Raw genomic sequence first — 19,518 nt, forward strand, 5'->3', positions numbered from 1 at the left:
TGTGTGACTGTGTCACGATCGTCGGTGAGAGATGAGGACCAAGGCGCAGCGTTGAATGTGAACATATTTATTAATGAATGATCAAAACAACAAAACGATGACGTGACAGTCAATGGTCATACACAAACCAAAATACGAACAAGAAACCACAATGAATGAGTGCCAAACGGCTACCTAAGTATGACTCCCAATCAGAGACAACGAGCTACAGCCGTCTCTGATTGGGAGCCACCCTGGCCAACATAGATATACAAAACCAGAAAGTGAAACCTAGAACACACATAGACTATACACACCCTGGCTCAACATATTAGAGTCCCCAGAGCCAGGGCGTGACAGTACCCCCCCCTAAAGGCGCGGACTCCGACCGCGCCCACCAAATACCACAGGGGAGGGACCGGGTGGGCACTCCGCTAGGCGGCGGATCCGGCTTCGGGCCTGATCCCCGCTCCTCTCCAACCCCCAAAGTACCCCTGGTCCGGTCTGGCCCCGCTGGCCGGAGCTGGACTGCACACTGGTGGAGCGGATTGCTCTAGCTCCGGCGTGAAGCATCTGACTGGTGCCGGACCAGCCACCGGTGGAACAGGCACGGGCCGTGCCGGACTGACGACGCACACCACTGGCTTGGTGTGGGGAGCAGGAGCGGGCCGAGCCGGGCTGTCGGGCGCACCCCTGACTTGGTGCGGGGAACAGGCACGGGCCGTGCCGGACTGACGACGCACACCACTGGCTTGGTGTGGGGAGCAGGAGCGGGCCGAGCCGGGCTGACGGCGCACCACTGACTTGGTGCGGGGAGCAGGAACGGGCCGAGCCGGGCTGACGGGCGCACCACTGACTTGGTGCGGGGAGCAGGAACGGGCCGAGCCGGGCTGGACGAAGCGCACCACTGACTTGGTGCGGGGAGCAGGAACGGGCCGAGCCGGGCTGGACGGGTGCACCACTGACTTGGTGCGGGAGCAGGAACGGGCCGAGCCGGGCTGACGAGCGCACCACTGACTTGGTGCGGGGAGCAGGAACGGGCCGAGCCGGGCTGACGAGCGCACCACTGACTTGGTGCGGGGAGCAGGAACAGGCCGGACCGTACTGGGGACACACACCACTGGTCCTACGCAGGGATCTGGAATGGGCCGGACCGGACTGGTAACACACCCCAGTACCTCTCGCCGTGCCTCTACACCTTCCACCCCCTCTTCGACCAGTGGCCCCCGTAACCTGGCGGCCTCCTCTGCCAACCCGCTGGGCCGCTCTGCCGCGGCCTCCTGCTGGCCCGTCGTCCACGGCGTTAGCCCCCCCCTAAAAATTTTCTGGGCGTCTCTCCCCGTGGACCAGGCCTCCATGTCTCTCGCCAGACTCTCACCCCACTGCTCCAAAGTCCACCCTCTCTCCTCTTCACTTGGCTTGGCCCAGTCGAGACTCTTACTCCACTGCTCCCAAGTCCATCCTCTCTCTTCTTCACGCTGCTTGGTCCTGTTATGGTGGTTTCTTCTGTCACGATCGTCGGTGAGAGATGAGGACCAAGGCGCAGCGTTGAATGTGAACATATTTATTAATGAATGATCAAAACAACAAAACGATGACGTGACAGTCAATGGTCATACACAAACCAAAATACGAACAAGAAACCACAATGAATGAGTGCCAAACGGCTACCTAAGTATGACTCCCAATCAGAGACAACGAGCTACAGCCGTCTCTGATTGGGAGCCACCCTGGCCAACATAGATATACAAAACCAGAAAGTGAAACCTAGAACACACATAGACTATACACACCCTGGCTCAACATATTAGAGTCCCCAGAGCCAGGGCGTGACAGACTGTCAGTGTATCAGTGTTTTGTTACTTGTCATGTTTTGTGTTTTTTGTGAACCCCAGGAAGAGTAACTGCTGCTTCTGCAAAAGCAAATGGGAATCCAAATAAACAAATAGGGTTAGGGTTAGGTTAAGGTTTAGGGTTAGGTTTAGGGTTAGGGAAAATAGGATTTTGAATGGGAATCAATTGTTTGGTCCCCACAAGGATAGTAAAACAAACAAATGTGCACGTGTGTGTGTCATGGTGAAGTCCAGATGTGCGAGAATGGTCAGTGTGTGAGAGTGTGCTAAATGTGTTCTCATGGGAACAGGGGAGCGGTACGGTGAGTAGAGCAGGCTTCAGGGTAGAGGATATACAGGTTAGAAGCAGCTGTATATCAACACTGCCGACACGACATGACTGCATTGTTCCCTGTAATACACACACGCACACACACTCCCTCGCATACATACTTGCAACTGGACAACATAAAAAGAGGTATTCTTGTCTGAGAGCATGGGAATTGGACTGGCTTTCCCACATACACACACACACAATCGTAACACTAACACAGACTCACATAGCCCATGCACACACGAACACACAAACACACACACTCAGTGGGTTTGTTTATTAATGGGGAGGATAAAGTGTCCATTGTTGTTGAGTCATGGAAGGAACCGCAGCCAGATGCACAGATGGTCCGGGAATACCAGGGAGGACGAAACACAGAAAAGCAGATGGGATTTCCTTATCCCACTGCATTAGTCCATATGAGGTCCCACTACGCACATGTTACCACGGCAACAGATCAATTCATCACATGGGTGTGGCAGAATGTCAAAATCGGCCCATTTCCTGTGTGTGTGTCTCACTAATGTGTAAAGCAAGATATGTCTATAATGGGATGTCTTTCTCAGTGTATGTGTTGTGTGTTTGTTTCCCTGTGCAGGTGTGGAGAATGTGACCATTCAACTGAACCTGGAAGCTGAGTTCCACTTCACGCATCTCATCATGACCTTTAAGGTGACCACACACACACACACACACACACACACACACACACACACACACACACACACACACACACACACACACACACACACACACACACACACACACACACTCACAGCTGTGTTCGAGGTATGTGGAAAATCGCCCTAGTCTCTTGAGATGGATGGGAGAGAGGGCTGCTGTAAAACACTATATTCAGTACTGTTGGCATCAGTGTATTGAGTCTCTCCAGCTGCCTTTAGAACCCTCAATGTATCTCTGTTTCTGTCTCTGGTCTGGACTCTCCTCTCTCTTTCATTCTTGTTCTCATTCTCTCTCTTTCTTTCTGTGTTATAATATTAGGACCCAGAGTTTTCCCTGGTCGGGTCACGTGGTCAAGAAACTATTCCTTTATATTTGTTGTATTTCTATGTTACAAATTAGAATGATCTCTTTGATTGATAGACGTTCCGTCCGGCTACCATGGTGATCGAGCGTTCCATGGATTTTGGAAAGAAGTGGCAAGTGTACCGTTACTATAGCTACGACTGTGAGTCCGCCTTCCCTGGGATATCCGTGGGACCATTGGTCAAAGTGGACGACGTCATCTGTGACTCCCGCTACTCTGACATAGAGCCATCCACAGAGGGAGAGGTGTGTATCTGTGTGGTCTTTGAGCTTTTGCAAGGGAGGGGGTAGAAGCTGTGGCTCCAGAATGCTTCAGAGTTAGTCTCTCATTGGTTTATAACCTAGTAGACTTTTATTTTTACAATCCTTCTCTCCATCCCCCTCTCCCCCTCTCTATCAGGTGATATTCAGGGTGCTGGACCCAGCGTTTGAGATTGAAGACCCTTACAGTCCCAGGATACAGAGTAAGTGCTGTAACTACAGTACAACACCAGGCCAGAGGTGGCATATCTCATTAGCTAAATACGATCCAGTTAGTACTGCAACAAATCATTTTCTAAGTGTAATAACCACAGTCTGACTAGTGGCGGTAGTCAAGGCAACACAGCAGGGCAGGGGTTAGAGGTCAGGTTATCCTGGCACCTCTTATGGAATTTCACATGTAGAAGCTACACACGCACACGCACACACACACACACACACACACACACACACACACACACACACACACACACACACAAACACACAAACTTTTGGGCCTCATTCATACCCAAACTCACCCATACTCACACACACACACACTTACACAGAGGGCCCCTCATGTTAAGTATGTGGTGAATGTGTGTGTAGGGTGTAGGGAGTCTTCAGAAGGAGGATCCCACATCTTTAGAGTCAGAGGTCGTAGAGATGAGCTTGGAGAAGATCCAGAACCTAATATAAAGACACAGTAACCTATAGAAACATTCCTATAACGTACCACTGCTGTTTTAGATGGGCCATTACATTAGGACTGGTAATAAGTGTGCATTTATCCTGATTGTGTGTGTGTGTGTGTGTTTGTGTATGCGTCTCCATATGTGTGTGTAGACATGCTGAAGATCACTAACCTGCGTGTCCAGTTTACTAAGCTCCACACACTGGGTGACAACCTGCTGGACTCCAGAGACGAGGTCACAGAGAAATACTACTACTCCCTCTTCGACATGGTCGTCCGCGGCAACTGCTTCTGCTACGGACATGCCTCCAAATGTGCCCCTGTAGATGGGATACATGTAAGCACAGAGGGCATGGTGAGTGAAACACAGACGCACACACACACGACACATCATACACACACACGACATACACACATTCTCCTAACAGGTTGTGTGACCGTTAAGAGAGAGATGGCTCAAGTAGTAGTTTCTCTCTAGTATTTGGTACTAGCGCCTCTAACACTAGTGTTTATCTCTCTCTCTCTCTCTCTGTGTGTGTTTATGTGTGTTTGTATGTGTTTGTGTGTGTGTATCCAGGTCCATGGTCGCTGTATGTGTAACCACAACACAGAGGGTCTGAACTGTGAGCACTGTAAGGACTTATACAACGACCTGCCCTGGAGGCCTGCAGAGGGACGCAACACCAATGCCTGCAAGAGTGAGATACTTACCTAACCCTAACCCACACACACACACACACACACACACACACAAACTGATCACAATCATCACACTGTGCCAGATGTATACTGTGCCTGATCACAATCATCACACTGTGCCAGATGTATACAGAGTCTGGATAATTCTGTTCCGGATATATAAAAAATATTCAACATCATTCCGTCCTGTTGGTAGTGTCTTTTGAAGTGACAAAATTAGTTTCATCAAAATATTCTCTCTATTTATTTATCTCTCTCTCTCTCTCTCTGCCCCCCTCTCCCTTCTCCATCTCTCTATCTCTCTGTCTCTCTCTCCTTCTCCCAGTGTGCGAGTGTAACTACCACTCCAGGTCATGTCACTTTGACATGGCTGTGTATCTGTCTATGGGGAACGTGAGTGGAGGAGTGTGTAATGAGTGTCAACACAACACCATGGGGCGTCAGTGTGAGCAGTGCAGACCCTTCTACTACCAGCACCCCGAAAGACACTTGAGAGACCCCAACATCTGTGAACGTATGTCACCGTCTGTCTGTACCTATGACAAGGGCCAGGAGTTTGCTGGCCTCACCTACGACCTCAGACCTGTCAAGTTTCAACTCTCAACTCTCCCTTTGATCTCTGTCTCTGAACTTAACAGTCTGAATTTACTGTTGGAGTCTCTGTTCTCTTCTCTCTCGCTCCTTCACCTCTCTCCCTCTCCAATACCCTCCCCAAACTCTTTCTGTTTCTTTTTCTTTCTCCTTCAACTACCTCTCACCCATCCTGTCCCCCTACATTCCTTCTATGTCTTTTTCTCTCACTCTCTCCCTCTGTCTGTAGCGTGTAGCTGTGACCCGGCGGGCTCCCTGCAGGGTGGTGTGTGTGACGACAGGACAGACGTGTCTGCTGGTCTGATAGCAGGACAGTGTCGCTGTAAGGCCAGTGTGGAGGGAGAGCGCTGCGACCACTGTAGACAGGGACACTACGGCCTGGGACAGGGACCAAACGGCTGCCTGCGTGAGTCTAATACACACACGAACGCATGCACGCACGCACACACACACAAACACACACTCACACACTCCTATTTTTTTGTCTCTCATTGTTTAATTGATGTGTGTGTATGTTTTTGGCAGAGTGTACCTGTAACCCCCTGGGTACGCTGCCTGGAGGAAGCCCATGTGACATGGACACAGGAAACTGCTTCTGCAAACGCCTTGTCACCGGCAGGAACTGTGACCAGTGTCTGGTGAGGGACTTACCGACCACATCACTGTGAGTCTGCAGTGTGTGTGTGTGTTTATTTATAACTATATTCTTTTTTTCCTGCAGCCGCAACACTGGGGGCTGAGTAATGACATGGACGGCTGCAGATCATGTGACTGCGACCAGGGCGGAGCCGTTAATAATGAGTATGTTTTAACCAATCACATCATGTCTCTACTCATATGATCCAATCACAGCACAACTACTCTTCCTAATTCCACCCCGCCCAAAATGCATTGTTGCAGAAATGTATTTGTAGGTATTGGATATTTACTAACAATCAGTTTTCCTCATTCTGTTGCTCCCCCTATTTATCTCTCTCCCCTCTATTGTCCCCCCTGTCTGTCTCTCTCCCTCCCCCTCTCTCTCCCTCCATCTCTAGTTGTTCTCCAATATCAGGCCAGTGTCAGTGTAGAGGACACATGTATGGGAGGCGTTGTGACCAGGTGGAGTCAGGATTCTACTTCATCGCCCTGGACCACTACACCTATGAGGCTGAGGACGCCAAGCACGGCCGTGTGAGTGTGTGTGTTGACCTCTCGCTTTCAATCTCTCTGTCTCTGTCTTTCTAAATCTGTCATATCTCTCTTTCTCTCTCCCTCCCTCCCTCTCAGGGTGTGACAGTGGTTCCCAGGCCTTATCCTCTGGACCGTAGTCCTACCTGGACAGGGCCAGGGTTTGTCAATGTACCTGAGGGAGCCCACCTGGAGTTCCACATCAACAACATACCTGACTCCATGGACTACGACATGCTGATCCGCTATGAACCACAGGTAAAGCACACACACACAGACAGACACATGGACACATACACACACATTCGTATATGAACATGCAAACATACACAAATAAGAACACGCAAACACACACATACTCAGACACAGTTTTCTCTACTGTCTGCAACGTTTGATATTGTGTGTCTGATGTGTGGTACATGTGTTGCTGTAGTTCCCGGAGCAGTGGGAACAGGTGGAGATCAGAGTGATGCGTCCTTACTCAAAGAGAGTGGGACAGCCATTCAGTCCATGTGAAAACACGCTACCAGGAGGAGATCAGCAGTTGGTGTCTCTTCCTCCAGGATCCAGGTAGGTACCCAAGTGACACACATCTCCTCCCTAGTCTCTACAATACACCCCTACCTCCACCTTCATACACCAACTTTACACAGACGCACACACACACACATGCATGCACACAAACACACACCCACACACCACCTCTACCGTTCCAACCGTACACCTTATTCTCCTCTGTGTGTGTGTGTTTCAGACATGTGGTGCTCCCGAGGCCTGTGTGTCTGGAGAAGGGGCGGAACTACACCATGCATCTCAGTCTACCTCTCTACTCCTCTCTCAGTGACGTCCAAAGCCCATACACACTCATCGACTCTGTAAGTAACAGTCACAAACCACACTCCATACATTCTGATAAACTGTAGTTTCCAGTAACACACACAGACACACACGAGTCAATATGGAAAACATCCCTACAGTAGTCATGATATTGTCATTGTAGTGTGGAATAACAGACTTGTAGTATCTCTAAGACAAGCCCTCTGTCTTTATCTATCTCTTCCTTACTCCCCTCCTCCCCTCTCTCTCCCTCTAGTTGGTGCTGATTCCGCGGGTGCGTGAGCTGGAGTTGTTTGAGGGTTCTCAGGGCGAGGGGGCGTGGGATACGTTCCAGAGGTACCGCTGTCTGGAGAGCAGCCAGAGCGTCATCAAGAGCCCCATGACAGACATCTGTAACGACTACATCTTCAGCGTGTCTGCCCTGCTACACCAGGGGGCTATGGGTAGGAGATTGGGTCTGGGAGGGCTGTGTGTGTGTAGGGTTTGGAGGGGGCGGGGGTAGTCTGTATGTTTGTGTATGTGTGTGTGTGCATGTTTTCGAGTATGTCTCTGTTTATCATTAGTAAACAATAATTTTCTTCCTGAAGCATTCCTTGTACTCATACAGCAACAACTCACATTGCTGCATTCCTCTCTCTCTCTCTCTCTCTCTCTCTCTCTCTCTCTCTCTCTCTCTCTCTCTCTCTCTCTCTCTCCCTCTCTCTCTCTCTATCTCTCCTCTCCTCTCCCCCATTTCTCTCTTCTGCTCTGTAGCGTGCCAGTGTGACTCCCAGGGCTCTCTCAGTGCGGTGTGCGACCCCAGCGGCGGGCAGTGCCAGTGTCGGCCCAACGTGGCGGGCAGGAACTGTGACCGCTGTGCCCCCGCCACCTTCCTGTTCAGCCCCTCAGGATGCAGACGTGGGTGACAGACAAGCATGGGGTCAGGGGTTAGAGGTTAAAGATCAGGGGGAGAGTTATGTTAAGACTGGGGTTGAGATTCCGACTTCAAAAGTGTGGTATTTTATATCCCTTTCTCACTCTTTTCTCCCCTCTCTTCTTCCTCTTTGCTCCACCCCTCCTTCCCCTCTCCCTCTCCCTATTACTCCCTCCCTCCCCTCCCTCCTCTCCCTCCTCTCCCTCCTCTCTCCCCAGCCTGTGAGTGTAGTCCTACGGGCTCTGTGAACGCTTTCTGCCACGAGGCCACAGGTCAGTGTGAGTGTGTACCAGGGGCGTCGGGGCGTCAGTGTGCCCACTGCCTGCCAGGCTACTGGGGCTTCCCTCAATGCCGGCCCTGCCAGTGCAACGGCAACAGCGACTACTGCCACCCTCAGACTGGGGAGTGCCAGGGCTGCCGAGCCTTCACCACCGGACACATGTGTGAAAGGTACTGTGTGAAATTATACCATATACCATATTAAATAATAGCTAGCTAATATACCACCCACCAAACCACAGTGTAGGGCACAACTGCATATTTCACTCTTATCAGTACCAAGCGTGTTTGTGTGTGTGTATGTGAGTGTTTTCCGTGCCTCTTGTCATGTCTTATCCCGTGCCTACAGGTGTCTGGGTGGTTACCATGGCGACCCAGTGTTGGGTTTGGGGGGTAACTGCCGCCCGTGCATGTGTCCCGACGGGCCAGGGAGCGGACGCCAGTACGCAGACGGCTGCTACCAGACCGCTAACAACTACCAGTTGGTCTGTGTCTGCAGCCCTGGATACAGAGGTTAGATACACACACATACGCACACTTACACACACACACACTTACACACACACACCCACACACACACACATATACACATATGGCACATGCACACACACACACCACGTCACACATTGTTCTCCCAGTCCTAGTACACATTTCCCCTGTAATTACAGCGCTAGCAGAATCCCCTCTGCTCTTGGTCATAATGGGCAGGTAGTAACTACAGGGACAGTGAGTGTGTGAGAAACCCCACAGATACCTCTCTCACTGGAATAGGAGGCCAGTCCACTGCCTGTAACTGTTTACGACTGTTTACGATTGTTCTACGACTGTTTTATGAGTGTTTACAACTGTGCCATGACTGCTCTATACTAAACACTGCAGCCTATGGACAGTTCTGCTTCCTTACAGATCTATAACTGTAGGTGTGTGTGTGTGTGTGTGTGTAAACAGTTCTGAATTCACCTTTCCTTCTCTTCTGTAGGAGCCAGGTGTGATGAGTGTGCCCCAGGTCACTATGGTAACCCCCAGGTGCCCAGCGGGCGCTGTCTGCCCTGCCAGTGTAACGACAACATCGACCAGCTGGACCCAGGGTCCTGCGACGCTCGTACGGGCGTCTGCCTCAAATGCCTGCACCATACCGAGGGCTATGGCTGCCAGCGCTGCAAACTGGGTTACTACGGCAACGCCGCCACCCAGAGCTGCAGTAGTGAGTACAATTAGACAGTGTGTGTATATATGTAGTTTGTGTGTGTGTGTGTGTGTGTGTGTAACTGTCTTTTTCTCTCTCTCTATAGGGTGTATGTGTTATTCAGTGGGCACGACGTCGGAGGTGTGTCCGTCCCCGGGGGAGTGTCACTGTGACCTGCAGACTGGCCAGTGTCCCTGCCGGCCTAACGTGATTGGCCAGAATTGCGACCGCTGTGCCCCTGATACGTTTAACATAGGAAGCGGAAAGGGCTGCCAGACCTGTGACTGTGACCCAACCCACTCCTTTGGGACGTCGTGCAACGAGGTGAGGGCCACAACTGACCTCACCCTTACCCCATCCTTCCAAAACAACCCACACACCCCATGTTGTCACCCAACCCATCTACACACAGCAAATTGGCCAGTGTTACCTAGTGTTGATTTTCAGTGTTACACTTTTTGTGTTGATTCAGGAGTTAAATGAACTCTGTAAGTGTTAAATTAACATTCAGTGGTGTAAAAGAACCCCAGGGTTGGTGTAAGTAACCAGAGTTGAACCAAAACCACGCCCATCATTATCTTGTTTCCCAGCATGCTCTATTGCAGGTTGATTTTTAGAATTTTTTGTTTCGATATCTATGTTTTTGCATGTGAATTGATTAATTAATATTATGCTAAACAAATATAAAAAACATACATTTTTCTAACCTAATCCAATCTGTTACTTTGATTTATTGCACCCGTTACTGAAAAGGTCAGGGATCATCAACTACATTTAGCTGCGGGACGATTTTTTCTTGTAGACTGCAAATTGACCACAAGAAGCCCAAACAGATATAATATTTGACTAAAACATAATCATTTCAAAGCTTGCTTACATTTGTATTCAATCACAAATATCTCTTTATTATGCATGGGAATACTTTGGAACAGATTTCCAAAATACAAATCACTTGGAGCTGATTTGCTGGTGTATTTACAATATTTTATGTCCAACAGTAATTTACAAAATTGGCTCAGAAAACTTGGTGGGCCAACTGTGGGCCACCAGTTGAGGAACCATGGTAGTCTCATATCTTAGTTTTCCCAACCCTGGCAGTTATTCTGAATGCAGGTTGCTGGTGAATACAAATTCAAAATGTTGGATATCCCCACTCTGGCTGAATTCCAATAGGAATTACACAACACTTTGCAAGCCAGCATAATGTGACTTGCAGGCCTGATGTGGCCTGTAAACCATGAGTTTCAAGCCACTGTATTAGGGTAAAACTAGGTGTGAGGGGGGTGCTGTGGGATTATTTAAGATACTCTTTGAAGATGTAGGGATGGGAGGGCCAAGAGACTAGAGGTGGCAGAATGGAGTACTCAGGTTGGGGTGTAGGATTTGAGCATAGCCTAAAGGTAGGGAGGGGCAGTTCCTCTTGCTGCTCCGTAGGCGAGTACCATGGTCTTGTAGTGGATGCGAGCCAGTGGAGAGTGTGGAGGAGCGGGGTAACATGGGAGAATTTGGCAAGGTGTTCAATCAGGCGGGCTGCGGCATTCTGGATAAGTTGCAGCGGTTTGATGGCACATGTAACTAGGGCTTGGGCTGAGAGTTTTCATGATTAGAAAACACACAATTTTCCTGGTTGGGAAAAACTAGCTGTCGGCAGGAGTGGTGTGTTTACTGGCTGAGTTCCATAGAGGAAGGAAGGCTTAGAATACACTTTGGGGTTACTAAACACACATTCCACTCAGAGACAGAGAGAGAAACTCCATCAACCATTTATGGGCTAAGAACAGGAGAGAGCTAGACCCAATAGTAATTCATTATTATTTTGTAATATAGACATGTTTTTTTTTTGTGCTGCAGACACCCTGGACCGTATTCACAAATCGTTTCAGAATTGGAGTGCTGATATAGGATCAGATTTCCCTTTTAGATCATACTGAATAAGATGATATGGACAGAGGGATCTGATCGTAGATCAGCACTCCTACTCTGACTCTATATACAATACAGGCCACTGTCCGTTGTACAGTGTGTAGCAAGGAGACCCTCCTCTAACCTAGAGATGGTACACTGAGTCTACAAAACATTATGAACACCTGCTCTTTCCATGACATAGGCTGACCATGTGAATCCAGGTGAAAGCTATGATCCCTTATTGATGTCAAATGTTAAATCCACTTCAATCAGTGTAGATGAAAGGGAGGAGACAGGTTAAAGAATGATTTTTAATCCTTGAGACAATTGAGACATGGATTGTGTATGTGTGCCATTCAGAGGGTGAATGGGCAAGACAATATATTTAAGTGCCTTTGAACAGGGTGTGGTAGTATGTGCCAGGCGCTCTGGGTTTTTGCCAAGAACTGCAATGCTGCTGGGTTTTTCACACTCAACAGTTTCCCATGTGTATCAAGAATGGTCCACCAACCAAAGGACATCCAGCCAACTTGACACAACTGTGGGAAGAATTGGAGTCAACATGGGCCAGCATCCCTGTGGAACACTTTCAACACCTTGTAGAGTCCATGCCCAACGATTTATTTGAGGCTGTTCTGATATTAGGAAGGTGTTCTTAATGTTTTGTACACTCAGTGTATACTGCATGTTCATAATGCTGACGTGTTGTGTTGTCTTGTATTGTCTTGTGTTGTGTGTTTTCTAGCTGTCGGGGCAGTGCTCATGCAGGCCAGGTTTCGGGGGAAGAAAATGCAACGAGTGCCGAGATATGTTCTGGGGAGATCCTGAGGTCAAATGTCAAGGTAAGTAACTAAAACTGGCTGGGATTATGAGTAGCAGTAGAAAGTACAAAGTATGTGTGTTGATTTGTTCCCATGACTGCCTTAAACTTGTACGCAACAGGGTATCTAAGAGCGTCATTGTTTCCTCTCCAAGTGGGTCTCTCTCTGAATTTACTGGGGTCTGGAGAAACGCTCTTAGAGAGGGGTTCTGTGTGTTTTGAATCTGTCTATTAGAGTTTGAGTAAACAGTCTCTCATGGTCTCGTTCTCATGACCGGTGGTTCCCCTGAGTGACTGGGCTTGTTTTTAGCGTTATAGAGTTTTCTCATAGTGTGTGTGTATGTTTGTGTGGATGTGGATGTCTCTGGAGATACTAAAGTGGCTTTCATGCTTCCGTGTTGTTTTAACATTGTGTGTTTGCATGTGTCCGTCACTGTGTGTTTGTGTGTGTGTATGTGTGTGTGCCGGGACAGCCCAACCTTCAACAGAGATGTGATGGGAGCAGCGACCTTGCCAATGCCCCGGATAAACCTCCGATAGTAGTTGGCAAAGCCAATAAAGCGCTGCACCTCCTTAACCATGGTTGGAGTCGGCCAATTACGCACGGCTGAAATGCGATCTCCCTCCATCTCCACACCTGAGGTGTTAATGCGGTATCCGAGGAAGGAGACGGACTGTTGGAAAAACAGACACTTTTCTGCCTTGGCATAAAGGTCATGTTCTACAGTCGGCCCAGCACTTTGCGAACCAGGGACACATGCTCGGCGCGCGTAGTGGAATACACCGGAATATCATCGATGTAGACCACTTCACCTTGACCAAGCATGTCCCGAAACACCTCGTTCACAAAGGACTGGAAGATGTATGGAGCATTCATCAAACCGTAAGGAATCACCAGGTATTCGTAATGCCCTGTGGTTGTGCTGAATGCCGTCTTCCGCTTGCCCCCCTCTCGGCACCAGGTTGTACGCACTCCACATGCACCAGGTTGTACGCACTCCGGAGATCTAATTTTGTGAAAAAGCGCGCCCCATGCATTGACTCGACCACAGATGGAATGAGGGGTAGAGGATAAATATAACGTATCGTCCCCTTGTTCAGTGCTCGGTAATCAATGCAATGGCGCAGACCTCCATCTTTCTTCTTCACGAAAGAAGAAGTGGAGGGACGTATGAACCCCTGGCGCAGGGACTCGGAGACGTATGTCTCCATAGCCTCCGTTTCAGCCTGCGACAGGGGATACACATGACTCCTGGGAGGCACAGCGTCTACCCAGAGGTTTATCGCGCAATACCCCACCCGATGAGGTGGTAATTTGGTCACCTGCGTTTTGGAAAACGCGTGCGCCAAATCGAGGTATTCGGGGGAATGCGCACGGTGGAGGTAGTGTCTGGACTTTCCACCGTGGTTGCACCAACGGAAACACCTAGACACCTACCCTGACACTCTCGCGACCACCCCGTGAGAACCCTCTGCGGCCATGAAAAGGTGGGGTTGTGTAGTGCTAACCAGGGAAGACCTAACACAACAGGGAAATCAGGAGACTCAATAATAAAAAAAGTGACTTGCTCTCGATGAGTCTTGTGCGTAACCATAGTGACTGGTGCTGTAACTTCCCTAACGAACCCGGACCCTAATGGTCGACTGTCAAGTGCTCTGATGGGGAATGGAATGGATAGGGGAACCAATGTAATGCGTAGACTATGTGCAAATGACCTGTACATGAAGTTCCCAGCTGCGCCTGAATCGACCAGCGCCTTACACTGGGGAACTACCGCGTATTCAGGAAAGTGGATGTGTAGGGTACAGTATGCAGCAGAGGGCTCTGAACAAGTGTGGGTGTTCAATACCTGGGGTGACGTGAGAGTGCCCTGCCTGCCGCCTCCAGACCCAAAAGAACGTTGACGACAGCGTGCAGCAGAATGTCCTCCCGTGCCACAAGAGTGACACTGGCGCTGTTGTCCTCCGCTCTCCCGGATCTCCGCTCCACCCAGCTCAATCATCTCGTGATCCGGGTTGGGGGGGGGCAGGCCCCTTCCAGGACGTCCTCTAGAAGCCAGCAGGTTGGCCATGTCCACCAGTTGATTGAAGGACAACGTGGTGTCCCGGCAAGCTAGCTCCCTTCGGACGTCCTCTCACAGGTGGCACCGGAAGTGGTCGATGAGGGCCCGCTCGTTCTACCTGGACCCAGCCGCTAGAGCACGAAACTCCAGGGTGAAGTCCTGCGCGGTCCTCGTCCCTTGCCTCAGGTGGACCAGCGAACTCCCCGTAGCTTCCTTTACTCCAGACCGCGTTGGCCCACTCCAGGGCTTTCCCCGAGAGGCAGGAGACGAAGACAGACACCTTCTCCTGCTCCGATGGAGCCGGGTTGATGGTCGAGAAGTATAAAACCATCCCTGGCAGAGGGCAGCTGTGCCATCAAAATCCCATGGTCGAGATATGTGAATCCCTCTGGGTGCTGGGGTGTGGGTGGCTGGATCCGGTCACTCAGCTGGTCCCGAAAGATCGGGTCCTCTCCTCTGCAGGTGTTGGACGACCTGGAGAACCCGATCCATCGCTTCTCCCAAGCTGGTTAGCATAGTCGAATGCTCCCGGACCCGTGCCACGACTCCAGGCAGGTGCTCCTCTCCTGCTGACTCCATGTTCGGGTGTGTGATTCTGTTATGAGGTGATTCTGAAGGAGTCAGGCACAGGAGGGAAAATCACAGAATAACAGGATTTATTCTGAATCACAGACTTACACAGTAATGCGTAAAAACACTCCAGTGCGCAAAACAGGCACACTGGAAAATACAAGGCACACAGGGAATATTCCCGGCGATACAAAATACACGGAGCTCCACCGAGCTTCTCTACCCTCCACAATAAACAATCACACACAAAGACAAGGGGGCAGAGGGAACACTTATACAGGTACTGAGGAGGGGATATGAACCAGGTGTGTGTAATAAACAAGACAAAACTAATGGAATGATGAGATGAGGAGCGGCAGTGGCTAGAAGGCCGGTGACGACGAACGCCGAAGCCTGCCCGAACAAGGAGAGGAGGCAGCCTCGGAGGAAGTTGTGACAATGAGGTAGTCACCTGGAATGCATTTCAATTAACAGGTGTGCCTTCTTAAAAGTTAATTTGTGGAATTTCTTTCCTTCTTGATGCGTTTTAGCCAATCAGTTGTGTTGTGACAAGGTAGGGGGGTATACAGAAGATAGCCCTATTTGGTTAAAGACCAAGTCCATATTATGGAAAGAACAGCTCAAATAAGCAAAGAGAAACGTCATCAAGGCAAAGGGTGGCTATTTGAAGAATCTCAAATATAAAATCTATTTTGATTTGTTTAACACTTTTTTTGCTTAATACATGATTCCATATGTGTTATTTCATCGTTTTGATGTCTTCACTATTATTCTACAATGTAGAAAATAGTAAAAATAAAGAAAAACCCTTGAATGAGTAGGTGTTCTAAAACTTTTGACCGGTAGTGTATATCTCATAGAAGTTGGCACACCCTCAGAGAGACAGTGAAAGAGACAGAGAGGAGATAGGGAGGGGAGAGATTTTGAGAGTGAAATTTTGGAAATAGCTCCTTGGTTCATGTGAGAATCAGAGCCAGATGTTCCAGAAATCAGAGGCATCCTGTCTTCGTCATGGTCTTATTCCTGTGGCATTCCCAAACTGCCTGTAAAGTTAGTCTCGCCTCTTGTCGCTGTCCTCACCCTATCAGCTGTGATGGGTGATTTGAAGGAGTCAGGCGCAGGAGGGGAAATCACAGAATATCAGGATTTATTCAGGAATACAGAGTTACGCAGTAATGCGTCAGAACAGTCCAGTGCGCAAAACAAGCGTACTGGAACCAACAAGGCACACAGGGAAAATAACCTGGCGATACAAAATACAAGGAGCTCAACCGAGCTTCACTATCCTCACAATAAACAATCACACACAAAGACAAAGGGGCAGAAAAATTGAAAAAAAAGACTAGGGGGCAGAAGGAACACTTATACAGGTACTGATGAGGGGATATGAACCAGGTGTGTGTAATGAACAAGACAAAACCAATGGAATGATGAAATGAGGAGCGGCAGTGGCTAGAAGGCCGGTGACGACGAACGCCGAAGCCTGCCCGAACAAGGAGAGGTGGCAGCTTCGGAGGGAGTCGTGACATCAGCGCTCTGTGTATACTGTATGCATATGTATGCAGTCCCGTGTAGCTCAGTTGGTAGAGTATGGCGCTTGCAACGCCAGGGTTGTGGGTTCGATTCCCACGGGGGACCAGTATGAAAATATATGCACTCACGTCTGCTAAATGACTAAAATCTAAAATCTATGTGTATGAGCGTGTGTGTGTGTTTGAAATAGAGAGAGAGAAAGAGAAAGAGAGAGAGAAAGAGAGAAATTGTTGATGATTGACACCATGGCTTGGTTAAGAGAATCATGTCACAGTCTGATTTAAGAGGTATGAGGTTAAAGTGACAGGCTTGACGACGGCGTCTGTGTGTGTGTGGTACGAATTAAGATGTCATGGTCATTGGCACAAGCGCAACCCGACCACATGTGTGTGGTTGTGATTATGGTGTTACCTGTTCATGACCGCCTTTGTGTATAGTGGTGTGGTCATGCATCTTACTGTCAGCAGTTCATGTCATGTTTAGGTTCACTACCTTAACAGTAGGTATCAGTAGTATGTGGTTGTGTTGACAGTGTAACAGTAGCGGTTGCAGTCCTAAGCCTGAGCACTCTGGGTCATGCTGACCGTAAAAGCAGGGAGTATATGTGTGTCTGTGTGTGTGTGTGTGTGTGTGTGTGTGAGCTGTTCTCAGATAAAAAGGACTAACTAAGAATGACTATCCTGGCAGCCGTTGCGGGTGATTAACTCCAATAGGAATTACACATCACTTTGCAAGCCAGCGTAATGTGACTTGCAGGCTGTAAAACAAGAGTTTCAGACCACTATGTTAGGGTGTAACTAGGCCCTCAAAGAAAGGCTTTAAGATATATGTAATGTATTGTCATAAAGAGTTAATTTTACACTGGGAAATATGCAAATAAGGTAGAATAAATGTCAACTTGAATTGTATGTTCACTCAACCTAAAATTCTAAGTTGAGTGAATATACAATTCAACTTAAGAATGTATGTTGGTTCAGCTACACTGAGTGTACAAAACTCCAAACTTTTGCACTCAGAACAGCCTCAATTCGTCAGGACTCTACAAGGTGTTGGCTGGATGTCCTTTGGTTGGTGGACCATTCTTGATACACACGGGAAACTGCTGAGTGTGAAAAACCCAGCAGCGTTGCAGTTCTTGGTACAAACCGGTGCGCCTGGCACCTACTATCATACCCCGTTCAAAGGCACTGAAATCTTTTGTATTGCCCATTAACCCTCTGAATGGCACACATACACAATCCATGTCTCAATTGTCTCAAGGCTTTAAAATCCTTCTTTAACCTGTCTCCTCCCCTTCATCTACACTGATTGAAGTGGATTTAACAAGTGACATCAATAAGGGATCATAGTCAGTCTATATCATGGAAAGAGCAGGTGTTCTTAATGTTTTGTACACCAAATGTTGAGCAAAGTCACGATCCTATTGCAGCTGGTTGCCTTACAATTGTACATTGAATTAACTTTAATGGTGTTTTGTTGAGCAAACTCACAATCCTATTGCAGCTGGTTGCTTTATAATTGTATGTTGAATCAATTTGGTTTTTTTGGTGCATCAATCATCCTCTTCAGAAGCTCAGGGAACACTAATGGGTGTTAACCACTTATATACACCCTTTCCTATTCTTCATTCCCCACATTCTTTCACTGTGACTTACTCCATCACTCCATTCCTCTCCTTCTCCTCTCCTCCATTCTAGAGGTTAGAGGGTTTGTCTCTGATGTGCTTCAGACTGGGGGTTCAAAAGGGGGATAGAGTTCAGAGGTCAAGGCTACCTGTTGGCTTATTTACTCGTATCGCAGGACTGTTGAGCCGTTAATAATATAGTTTTGCAATACCTCTGTTTCCGTAGGGGGCTTTTAAAGGGCACAGACCTGTTCTCATATTACTAGGAGTTCATTTCCTTTCCATCATCACCACTGTTTTCACCTCAAGTCAACTCTAGGTATGTGTATGTGTTTAACCCTTTTCTCTCTTCTCCTCTTCCGCTTTCTCTCTCTCCCTCCAGCGTGTAACTGTGACCTGCGTGGCATCGCCAGCGAGCAGTGCCACCGTTCGTCCGGCCAGTGTGTGTGTGTGGAGGGTGTGTCTGGGCCCAGGTGTAACCAATGTGCCAGGGGGTACCATGGGGAGTTCCCTGCCTGCGAACGATGCCACCGGTGCTTCGCCGAGTGGGACCGCGTGGTAGGGGAACTGACCAATCAGACGCAGCGTTTGAAAGATCATGTGACAGAGCTCCAGACCAATGGGGTGACGGCACCATACAAAGACACCGTTAGCAGTCTGGAGATTAGTGCTAATGCTATCAGTGCGATAGTAGAGAACAACCCTGCTATACAGAGGATGGAAGATGTACAACAGATGTTGCAGCAGGCCACGTATGTACACACAAACACGTGCACTTCCACACACACACAAACACGCACATGCATACACACATTTACGCATTGACACACACAGCCCCAAGGGTTCTGTTTGTATGCTTAATGTTATGATCAGCCCATGTCAACACTAATGAAAATACTATTCTGTGTGTGTGTGTGTGTCTGTAACAGTGAGCTGGTGGCAGACCTGAACGAGAGGCTGAACGTCTCAGAGGATTCCCTGTCCCGTCTCGTTGCCAATGCCAACGACACCAAGGCCAGTATGGACACACTGAGAGAGCAAGCCCGAGAGCTGGAGAGAACAGTCAAAGACATGAGAGACCACATAAAGACTGTGAAGAACTCTAACATAGAGGGTGAGAGAGGAGGGAGAGAGGGGTAGAGGGTGAGAGAGGGGGTACAGTATGCATGACATCATTACTAGTTCTGACACACCCCTGTGCC

At 48.8% G+C, this 19,518-nt stretch overlaps 1 protein-coding gene across 1 annotated transcript in view; it reads left to right on the top strand.

The window, feature by feature from the left end:
• Window positions 1–19,518, top strand: part of LOC121543700 (laminin subunit beta-1-like) — a 43,751-nt gene that overhangs the window by 15,558 nt on the left and 8,675 nt on the right. Inside the window, exons 4-25 of the mRNA XM_041853838.2 lie at window positions 2,744–2,817; window positions 3,250–3,438; window positions 3,593–3,656; window positions 4,279–4,481; window positions 4,704–4,824; window positions 5,151–5,339; window positions 5,646–5,822; window positions 5,942–6,054; window positions 6,138–6,217; window positions 6,454–6,589; window positions 6,686–6,844; window positions 7,020–7,156; window positions 7,341–7,461; window positions 7,680–7,866; window positions 8,177–8,320; window positions 8,555–8,786; window positions 8,965–9,128; window positions 9,595–9,819; window positions 9,908–10,125; window positions 12,452–12,548; window positions 18,699–19,068; window positions 19,246–19,430. Coding sequence (XP_041709772.2) covers window positions 2,744–2,817; window positions 3,250–3,438; window positions 3,593–3,656; window positions 4,279–4,481; window positions 4,704–4,824; window positions 5,151–5,339; window positions 5,646–5,822; window positions 5,942–6,054; window positions 6,138–6,217; window positions 6,454–6,589; window positions 6,686–6,844; window positions 7,020–7,156; window positions 7,341–7,461; window positions 7,680–7,866; window positions 8,177–8,320; window positions 8,555–8,786; window positions 8,965–9,128; window positions 9,595–9,819; window positions 9,908–10,125; window positions 12,452–12,548; window positions 18,699–19,068; window positions 19,246–19,430 — 3,585 coding nt within the window. The remainder of the gene's footprint in view (window positions 1–2,743; window positions 2,818–3,249; window positions 3,439–3,592; window positions 3,657–4,278; window positions 4,482–4,703; window positions 4,825–5,150; window positions 5,340–5,645; window positions 5,823–5,941; window positions 6,055–6,137; window positions 6,218–6,453; window positions 6,590–6,685; window positions 6,845–7,019; window positions 7,157–7,340; window positions 7,462–7,679; window positions 7,867–8,176; window positions 8,321–8,554; window positions 8,787–8,964; window positions 9,129–9,594; window positions 9,820–9,907; window positions 10,126–12,451; window positions 12,549–18,698; window positions 19,069–19,245; window positions 19,431–19,518) is intronic.

This window comes from Coregonus clupeaformis, chromosome 28, assembly GCF_020615455.1.
Source record: "Coregonus clupeaformis isolate EN_2021a chromosome 28, ASM2061545v1, whole genome shotgun sequence".
Taxonomy (NCBI): Eukaryota; Metazoa; Chordata; class Actinopteri; order Salmoniformes; family Salmonidae; genus Coregonus; species Coregonus clupeaformis.